The sequence below is a fragment of the Salmo salar genome, chromosome 11, assembly GCF_965601325.2.
Source record: "Salmo salar chromosome 11, fSalSal1, whole genome shotgun sequence".
Taxonomy (NCBI): Eukaryota; Metazoa; Chordata; class Actinopteri; order Salmoniformes; family Salmonidae; genus Salmo; species Salmo salar.
Genome location: NC_138301.1, coordinates 14,809,890 through 14,820,000, shown reverse-complemented (window position 1 = coordinate 14,820,000; position 10,111 = coordinate 14,809,890). Strand labels below are relative to the sequence as shown.

The window sequence follows — 10,111 nt, the reverse complement described above, 5'->3', positions numbered from 1 at the left end:
CAGTGTGAATTGCATCAATTCTGCAGACATCCTCCGATATTAACCCACAACAGAAGTGCAATGCTACAGTGCGGTGTTTGATTTTATTCAGTCCACATTAGCATGTGTTTCTCTTGGCTGAATGTACGCTCAGCGCGCGGAGGCTTTCAGAAGGAGCTTGAGATGCGCCCCCACACTCCATGGACTCCTTGTTTTAGGAGGAATACCTACCTCCCAGTGGCGTGTTTAGATTGCTGATTGCAGCTTTTGGTTTTTCTCTCCGCTCTCCTCTCCAAATCGTCACTGATTAATTATCTGCACGCCATCAGACTGGCGTGAGGAGAGCACGGAGATGTGCTGCTCGCTCTCCGGAGTGGCAGGTTAGAGATTTCATTAGCGCAGCTCACAGTGTGACTCATGTGGTTGAAGCCTCACAGCGGTAGACCACTTCCTATTTCATTCCCTCTGTCTTTTTTCTTGTCCTCTGTCCTGATGGAGCAGATGCCTCCTGGGGTTTCTTGGGAGAGAGGTGTCTCTGATCTGTAAGGGTACCCACTGGGCACACACTGGTGGAATCAAAATTGTTTCCGCTTCATTTCAATTCAGTGACATTGAACTAATGTGGAATAGACATTGAATTGACTGTCTGTGGCCAGTCGGTAGGCTAGCATTCATTTTCACTTCTAGCCCTGGTGAAGACCAGCCAGACAATAGGGATGGTAAATGCCATTTTAACATTGTTAACACCAGTAAAACAAATGGGAGGAGACACCTTGAACCTCCTGTCAATTAATACTTCTTGTCTGGTAGCCTGAATATAGACTCAGGAGCATATTGTGCCTGTCAGGTGTCCTCCCCTCCATCCAGAGCGATTTACAGTAGTGAATGCATACATTTCATTTCATGCATTTTTCTTTTGTACTAGCCCCCCTTGGGAATCGACCCCACAACCCTGGCGTTGCAAACACCACGCTCTACCAACTGAGCCATGGGGGAGCCATAATCTATGCCTTGATGCCTTAGATTATGAGAGATGCACTGGATCCCACGTGTGTCCAAGCTCAGAAATGTTTCTGATTGTCTGATAGCCGTTTTCTCTCTCTGCCAATACACTGTGTGTGAATGGGTAGGTAGCACGGATCAGTGTACTGTCTGATGAGACAGCTACTTCATTCAGCCAGCTGGGGGTTATGTAGAACACTTTTGAAAGTAATAAAGAGGCCGCTGATCTGGAAGGATGTAGAGATAATATACTGTACACAGAGATAATATACTGTACACGGGGATAAGACAGAGGTCGCATAAGCATTCACAGACTTGTTAAAATACCTCAACCTTATTCCCACCCAGTTATAAACCCTGGCTTCATCTTCACACTTTCATTTCACCTGAACCCTGGCCATAGGGGTTATTGGATGTAGATGTTGACTCCATCTAAATGTATTCTTACTACTGCAGATTGGGGCTAGAGTAGCACTCGCTGGGTGCAGTAGAGGGAATTGGCATCATCCCGAACCCCAGTCGCCACCTGAGAGAGAGAGAGAGAGAGCAGGAAACGGAGCACATTCCCATTCAGCTTTAATTGGGGGGGGGGGGGGAACATGAGGTGCCTCGGCAACACTCGCTTAGTCTGGTAAAAGATCCATCCCACCGATGTCTAAAGATAATTAATAGTTCATTAGGAAACCTTGAAGTAAGCAATCTCTCACCAGGAAAACAACCTTGGAGCCATCTTAGTGGAGCTCACTGCTTTTTCTCATGCATCTGAGCCAGCCGATGGGATGGTGTATCAGGAGGTAAGCAGTTCACAGTTGTAGCCTTTTAGCTTGGGGGGGGGAAGTAGAGGTCCAGGTATACATGAGAAACTCTTCCCCCATCTCCTCTCTTTCTGCTCGTCTCATACCACTGTTTACGTCGACATCAGCGGTGGAATAAAATTGAATGTTTGCAAATTATGCTCAGTGGGAGCCTCGCAGGACGTTTTTTTAAATCGAAATGAAGGCTGCTTCTTACTATATCAATGGCCCGTAGACTAACACACGCCTCGCTTTGGATCTGCGTGCCTGGCTGCAAATAAACTGTTCGTCTTAAATGAATATTGCTCTCTGAAAGTCAAGTGGTTATCGTTCGTGCCAGGCTGAAATGGAATTCGTTTTCTTTTCAAGATTTAAGGAAAGAGAAAAGCATGTTGCATAAAAAATAAATTAAAAAAAATTCAGGCTTGCTGGATTGGGGCTGAGATCAATGGAGCTTGTTGTTGTTGTTGTGAAACAGAGTGGAGAGAGATAGAGAACGAGAACGAGGGAGATAAGTACAAAGATAAGGATAGGCCAAAGAGGTAGAGGTAGAGAGAGATGGAGAGAGAGATGGTGAGAGAGAGAGGTAGAGATAGATAGAGGTAGAGAGACAGAGAGAGATGGAGAGAGAGAGAGAGAGGTAGAGATAGAGAGAGCGGAAGAGGGAGAGAGAGGTAGAGATAGAGGTAGAGAGACAGAGAGAGATGGAGAGAGAGAGGTAGAGGTAGAGAGACAGAGAGAGAGAGATGTAGAGAGAGGTTGGTAGTGATGTGGTGAGAGAGAGGTAGAGACACAGAGACAGAGATGTAGAGAGAGATGTAGGTAGTGGTGTGGGGAGAGAGAGGTAGAGAGATGTAGAGAGAGGTAGAGAGAGAGAGAGAGAGAGAGAGAGGGATGTAGAGAGAGACAGAGACCGAGATAGATGTGTAGATGCTAGAGAAAGGAAGTTCTTTGAAAATGTGAGAAGCCCAGAAAGTGAGTGTATGTCATAGAGCCCAGATGACCCACCCTCTAGAGGAAAAGTTAAAAAGAGAGTTGCTGAATAAATGGAGGCATATTGAATTCCCCAGGCCCTGATGTTTTCAATTACGGAGGCGGTATGTTTAATTCAGTTAGTGTGTGGCAGGGTCTTATCAGATCCAGCTCTCAGTGATTATACTGTTTCCTCATGGTCCCAGAGTCACAGAATCATCATCCTCCTGCCATTTTCCTTTCCCTAATATCTCCGTCCTTAGTCTGCTTTCACATTGATGTCCTCTGCCTGTGTATCAGAAGGGCTATGTTGGTTTATTGAGTGGATTGTCCAACTGCTATTGGCTTTGTTTACTGCATGTATACTGCATCTTAACTCTCTGGGTCGTGAATAGTTGTTTTTTGGGGGGGGGGGACTTAAGAGGGGTCTCTGGAATCTTCAATGATAAAAAAAAGTATTAACTCTTGCGATTCTATACCAGCAGTAGTCTGACGTCAATAACCCCTATACCCTCTCCTCTCCCGCTCTCCTTCAGAACTACCAGGACCTACTGTCTGTCTCCTATAACTGTCTCCTCTCCTCCAGATCTACCAGGACCTACTGTCTGTCTTCTATAACTGTCTCCTCTCCTCCAGATCTACCAGGACCTACTGTCTGTCTTCTATAACTGTCTCCTCTCCTCCAGATCTACCAGGACCTACTATCTGTCTCCTATAACCTTTTCCTCTCCTCCAGATCTACCAGGACCTACTGTCTGTCTTCTATAACTGTCTCCTCTCCTCCAGATCTACCAGGACCTACTGTCTGTCTTCTATAACTGTCTCCTCTCCTCCAGATCTACCAGGACCTACTATCTGTCTCCTATAACCTTTTCCTCTCCTCCAGATCTACCAGGACCTACTGTCTGTCTTCTATAACCTTTTCCTCTCCTCCAGATCTACCAGGGCCTACTGTCTGTCTTCTATAACTGTCTCATCTCCTCCAGATCTACCAGGACCTACTGTCTGTCTTCTATAACTGTCTCCTCTCCTCCAGATCTACCAGGACCTACTGTCTGTCTTCTATAACTGTCTCCTCTCCTTCAGATCTACCAGGACCTACTGTCTGTCTTCTATAACTGTCTCCTCTCCTCCAAATCTACCAGGACCTACTGTCTGTCTTCTATAACTGTCTCCTCTCCTCCAGATCTACCAGGGCCTACTGTCTGTCTCCTATAACCTTTTCATCTCCTCCAGATCTACCAGGACCTACTATCTGTCTCCTATAACTGTCTCCTCTCCTCCAGATCTACCAGGACCTACTGTCTGTCTTCTATAACCTTTTCCTCTCCTCCAGATCTACCAGGACCTACTATCTGTCTCCTATAACCTTTTCCTCTCCTCCAGATCTACCAGGACCTACTGTCTGTCTCCTATAACCTTTTCCTCTCCTCCAGATCTACCAGGACCTACTATCTGTCTCCTATAACCTTTTCCTCTCCTCCAGATCTACCAGGACCTACTATCTGTCTCCTATAACCTTTTCCTCTCCTCCAGATCTACCAGGACCTACTATCTGTCTCCTATAACCTTTTCCTCTCCTCCAGATCTACCAGGACCTACTATCTGTCTCCTATAACCTTTTCCTCTCCTCCAGATCTACCAGGACCTACTGTCTGTCTCCTATAACCTTTTCCTCTCCTCCAGATCTACCAGGACCTACTGTCTGTCTCCTATAACCTTTTCCTCTCCTCCAGATCTACCAGGACCTACTGTCTGTCTCCTATAACCTTTTCCTCTCCTCCAGATCTACCAGGACCTACTGTCTGTCTCCTATAACCTTTTCCTCTCCTCCAGATCTACCAGGACCTACTGTCTGTCTCCTATAACCTTTTCCTCTCCTCCAGATCTACCAGGACCTACTGTCTGTCTTCTATAACTGTCTCCTCTCCTCCAGATCTACCAGGACCTACTGTCTGTCTTCTATAACTGTCTCCTCTCCTCCAGATCTACCAGGACCTACTGTCTGTCTTCTATAACTGTCTCCTCTCCTCCAGATCTACCAGGACCTACTGTCTGTCTTCTATAACTGTCTCCTCTCCTCCAGATCTACCAGGACCTACTGTCTGTCTTCTATAACTGTCTCCTCTCCTCCAGATCTACCAGGACCTACTGTCTGTCTTCTATAACTGTCTCCTCTCCTCCAGATCTACCAGGACCTACTGTCTGTCTTCTATAACTGTCTCCTCTCCTCCAGATCTACCAGGGCCTACTGGCTGTCTTCTATAACTGTCTCCTCTCCTCCAGATCTACCAGGGCCTACTGGCTGTCTTCTATAACCTGGGAGATGGAGACTACAACCTCACACTGCCCTCCTATCGCCTTGACAATGGCGAGTGGCACGAGGTCTACCTGGATCGCCTCGACAACGAGCTGACCCTGCGTGTGGACGGGGGCGGGGGCAGACGGGAGACCAGTGCGGCTCCAAGCCGGAGCCTAGAGATCATCACCGACCCTGCAGTGGTGATGCTGGGAAACGCCTTCCCCTCAGGCTCCAACAAGAGCTTCCAGGGTGAGAAGACTGCAGGGAATGGGGCATGATGGGAAAGGCTGGACGTGCGAGGCAGACAGTTAGTGACAGTTGGAGAACATAGCTTTCTAATAAAGTGCAGCCAGAATTATGGGCTTTATCAATTCATAATCCTCTTTTTAGTGACATTACAAAGTATTGTATTGCCGATTATAAATGATTCATATGACTGGGGAATGAATAATTCACACAGATGCATCTTTAGAGTTAGGGGTTGATGGCTGCCCTAGGGGAGGTTAGTATGAGATAGATAAAGTGTGAGGCGGCTATGAGAGTATGCAGTGCAGTGCTCTGCAGTGCTGTGGAAATGGCATGTGACATGCAGGGAGAGAGACAGTAGAATGTGCAAATACAAGGGTGGTCAGGCAGCTTTGCCTCAGGCAGAAACAGACAGTGTGCGTGTTTATTAAATGGACTTTAAAAGCCCTGAAAGACTAGTCCCTGAAAGACTAGTGTTGTAAGCGTGTCAGAGCATGGCAAAGAAAGCAAGTGGTGTGTGTTTGTGTGGCAGAGCGTGTCCTTGTGTGTGTGTGTGTGTGTGTGTGTGTGTGTGTGTGTGTGTGTGTGTGTGTGTGTGTGTGTGTGTGTGTGTGTGTGTGTGTGTGTGTGTGTGTGTGTGTGTGTGTGTGTGTGTGCTTGATTATCATACTGTCCTCTCCTCTCTCTCAAGGTTGCATGCGGGACCTGAGGCTGAACGGTCGATACGTGCCTCTGGATGGCCAGTCCAGAGACGGGGTCTCCGTGGTCAGTTCCCAGGGGCTCTCCGTGGGCTGCTCCTCTGACTCCTGCAAGAGGAACCAGTGTAGCCCCCCCTTCACCTGCGTTGACCTCTGGAGAGTCCATGAGTGCAGGTACGCACAATCGGACACAATTATCAAATCTCTCTCTATGTCATACAAACACACTGAGGCCCTCTCTGTCTCCTTCAAGGACTACAGCGTCAGATGCCAGTGCCTCATCCTCTCGCAGCCTTCAATCTTAGACAAACTTCCCGTCATCCCCCATCAGTCAAACCAGGCCCTTTGATACACCTCAGTCCTGCAGGGCTGGCTGTAGACATGCCTTAGTCAAATGTTGCCAGGCAGTGTGTGGGCAGCTATTCAACCCAGGCCCCCTGGTCTAGCTCTTCTCTCTGATCCTGGTAATGGTGGTGATTTAAGAGGCTGTAGAAAGTCACAGGGACATAATGTTTTTCAACAGCCTGCAGGCTGCTCATCCTCACTGCTGCTCATCAGCCTGGTTTAATGCTCTGTGTGAGTCCTACTGGTTTCACATCATACGTGTGTATGCCGATGTGTGTCTCTGTGTCTGTGCGTGTCTGAATCGCAGAGCTACCACACCGTAACCTTTGGGTGGAAAATGGAAAATAGTCTAAATCATGAGTAGCTATTTCATTGAGATGCATTTATTTGGATCAATACACTGTGTTATCCGCTATCCTCTGAATACGGTGGAGGACCAAAATAGAATCAGGAAATCAGAGATCTAACCCCTGTTTTATCCCTCTCTTTTAACCAAATGTTCTAATGTCTCCTCTTGCTCCTCCCTGCATCTTTTTTTTAGGTGTCCCCCTGGCCACATGGTGAAGCTGAACGGTACGGGGAGGTTCTGCGTCTACACCCTGTGTGCCAGGCGGCCGTGCCACCGGGGCACCTGCGTGGCACAGTCGCCCTCCAAGTTCACGTGCCACTGCCCCGAGGGCTACCGGGGGCGCCACTGCGAAGTGGCGCTGGCCATCTACCGAGACGACGTGGGCCTGAGCTTCAGCTCCCTGTTCGCCATTTGCATCTGCTTCATGGCTCTGATAGGTAGCTATACCAACTACTGCCTGCTCTGTCTCTGATAGGTAGCTATACCAACTACTGCCTGCTCTGTCTCTGATAGGTAGTTATACCAACTACTGCCTGCTCTGTCTCTGATAGGTAGCTATACCAACTACTGCCTGCTCTGTCTCTGATAGGTAGCTATACCAACTACTGCCTGCTCTGTCTCTGATAGGTAGTTATACCAACTACTGCCTGCTCTGTCTCTGATAGGTAGTTATACCAACTACTGCCTGCTCTGTCTCTGATAGGTAGCTATACCAACTACTGCCTGCTCTGTCTCTGATAGGTAGCTATACCAACTACTGCCTGCTCTGTCTCTGATAGGTAGTTATACCAACTACTGCCTGCTCTGTCTCTGATAGGTAGTTATACCAACTACTGCCTGCTCTGTCTCTGATAGGTAGTTATACCAACTACTGCCTGCTCTGTCTCTGATAGGTAGCTATACCAACTACTGCCTGCTCTGTCTCTGATAGGTAGTTATACCAACTACTGCCTGCTCTGTCTCTGATAGGTAGTTATACCAACTACTGCCTGCTCTGGCTGTGGTGATCGACCACCTGCCACCTGTCTGTCTGTCTGTCTGTCTGTCTGTCTGTCTGTCTGTCTGTCTGTCTGTCTGTCTGTCTGTCTGTCTGTCTGTCTGTCTGTCTGTCTGTCTGTCTGTCTGTCTGTCTGTCTGTCTGTCTGTCTGTCTGTCTGTCTGTCTGTCTGTCTGTCTGTCTGCCAGCCACCCGTCCATCTGTCTCTCTCTCTGTCTGTCTGCCTGTCTGTGTCATCTCCATGGTAACACTGGACATCAAATCCTCCCTCTTGACTCTTCTCCTCTTCCCATTCAACCTCTTGTCATGTCCGTCTCCCCTATCGTTCTGTCAGCTGAGGTAGAGCACTGTACTGTAAGTCCATTGACAGGTTTAGTAGAAATGCCTGAGTCAAACAGTGACAGTGTTTGGGGAGCGTATGGACCATCCTATGGTAGCAAGGTCCAGCTTATACTCTAGTTATAACAGGCAGTGATAATGAGTCCCTTTGACCTTTGACCAGTACTCAGTAGTCCACATTGATACGTGCCTTTTGGTCAATCTAGTGTCAGCCAAGGACTATGCCAGTTCTGGACTTACTAGATTTACACATCTAGTTTTTCTGGATCTATGTCAAGTAATGCAAGGTGAGGAAATGGCACAGCAGCCATTTTGGGAGGGGGCGTGGATGACCACACACCATAGCAGACATGCGCTGAACGTGTCTGGCTGTCCTGTCCTCTATCCTCATCGGGCGTTCAACTTCTAGCCGTCGCTCAAGGCAGACCAAAAACTATTGCTAAACTCAAATGATAATTTCCCCTCTCGTACCTTTGCTTAATTTTAAAGGCAACATGACCTTGATCATCCACAGCCACTGTTGCTTTTTACGTGTTAATTACTTGATTTGTAGGCGCACAATGTGCTGTTTACCGAAGCCCAAAGAAATTGAGATCAATGCACTACGGCTTTGGATAGAATTTCAATCAGCCAAGCATTCCACTCACAGCAACTTAAGTATCGAGAGAGAGGTTTTCTTCCCAGTTGCATTCAATCCAGTTTGTTTGGAGTGAATCCAAGCAGTTGAATAACTGGGAGAGTAAAGGGCTCTGGCTCTCTTGACATTAAGCCGAACAAAAAGCATCTCGTTTTGAAGCTTCCTTTTTTTAACGGTTAATAGGTTTATGGTATGATGCGAACGCAATACGCCTCCACCTCCTCACCCACTCCAATTCCTCCTCTCACCCACCTCCCTCCTCCGCTGGATGCAGAAGGAACATCCCCACTCTCACACGTTCTCAGCTAGCTACAGCTGTAAGGAAATAGCAGGAGGCCTGCTCTCCTCGTCCAAAAAAATAGATCTCAGTAAAGCTTGCCAGAACTGTATTGGAGAGGGACAAATTGCATCCGTGAAAATTACCCAGTGTTCAGTTTTGCTGCCGTAGACTAAAAGCAAAGTGATTTTTGTTGGGAATAAGCTGTGCCTTTTGACTGCGGTAGGTGTTCCTTTGTAGGAGGGTGGTGCTACAGGCTCAGTTAAAGGGTCCTTGCTTGTTAGATCAATGATCAATCTATAAATAAAGATGAGTGTGTAGCCCTAAATGATCTGTTTAGGCCCATAGACCCACAGAGATAATATCAGCTGTAGTGCACCGGGTTGTGTGCTACCAAGGTGCCTTATCTTGAGGGGCAGAGAGGACATCTCTCCAGATACCTCCTGATATTTGTGCTATTCCCCTAATGCGAATAGGCATTAATGCCTCGTTTTTTGCAGACTTGCAGCCTCTCCTCTGGCTATGTTTGTTTGTATGTCTCAGTATGTCCCTTAGCCATCCAGCGGGCTCTAACCTATGACTACAGGAGCTTATGCTCTGGCTTTACACCACTGTGCCAGAGGGCTCGTTATGGGCGCGTATCAACGATTACAGTAGAACGACGTCATCTACTGCATGAGTATGGTCTGTTAGTCTGCAGATGTTTCAAGGTTGTCCAGTGACCTCAATGACAAGAGACCAATGCAAAAGGCACAGAGTCCACAATGTACAGAAGTAGGAATTTACGGAAAGAACGAGCTACATGGTGGAATGTACAGAATAAATCCCTGTTTAATAGTAGTGGTACCTGATTGGGTACCAGGCTGTGGTTGCCAGCCTATCCTCTCCGTCCGTGAGAAGAATCTAGCTACCCATGGAGCTGGACTGCTTGGGCCATGTGATGCCAGGCTGTGTTTGGGGGATGGTTGTCCGTGAAAACTCTCAGGGTTACCGATGTGGAAGTGAATTGACGAGCAGTGTCTTACAGCCTCCTCTCCTCGCGGCCAGGGCTCCTTATAAAAACACAGTGAGTCAGAACTCTGAATGAACCTACCGCTGGGTCTGACAGAGAGGGAGATACGGAGAAGCCTCACACACATCATCCTATTCATGGTTATTAAACCAAATTGCAGCT

General features: G+C 47.6%; 1 protein-coding gene across 1 annotated transcript in view; it reads left to right on the top strand.

Annotated features, from left to right (window-relative positions):
- The window catches only part of si:ch211-186j3.6 (neural-cadherin), a 232,342-nt gene that overhangs the window by 212,858 nt on the left and 9,373 nt on the right, over positions 1-10,111 (top strand). Inside the window, exons 29-31 of the mRNA XM_014126570.3 lie at positions 5,034-5,298; positions 5,987-6,167; positions 6,880-7,124. Of these exons, the coding sequence (XP_013982045.2) occupies positions 5,034-5,298; positions 5,987-6,167; positions 6,880-7,124 (691 nt within the window). The remainder of the gene's footprint in view (positions 1-5,033; positions 5,299-5,986; positions 6,168-6,879; positions 7,125-10,111) is intronic.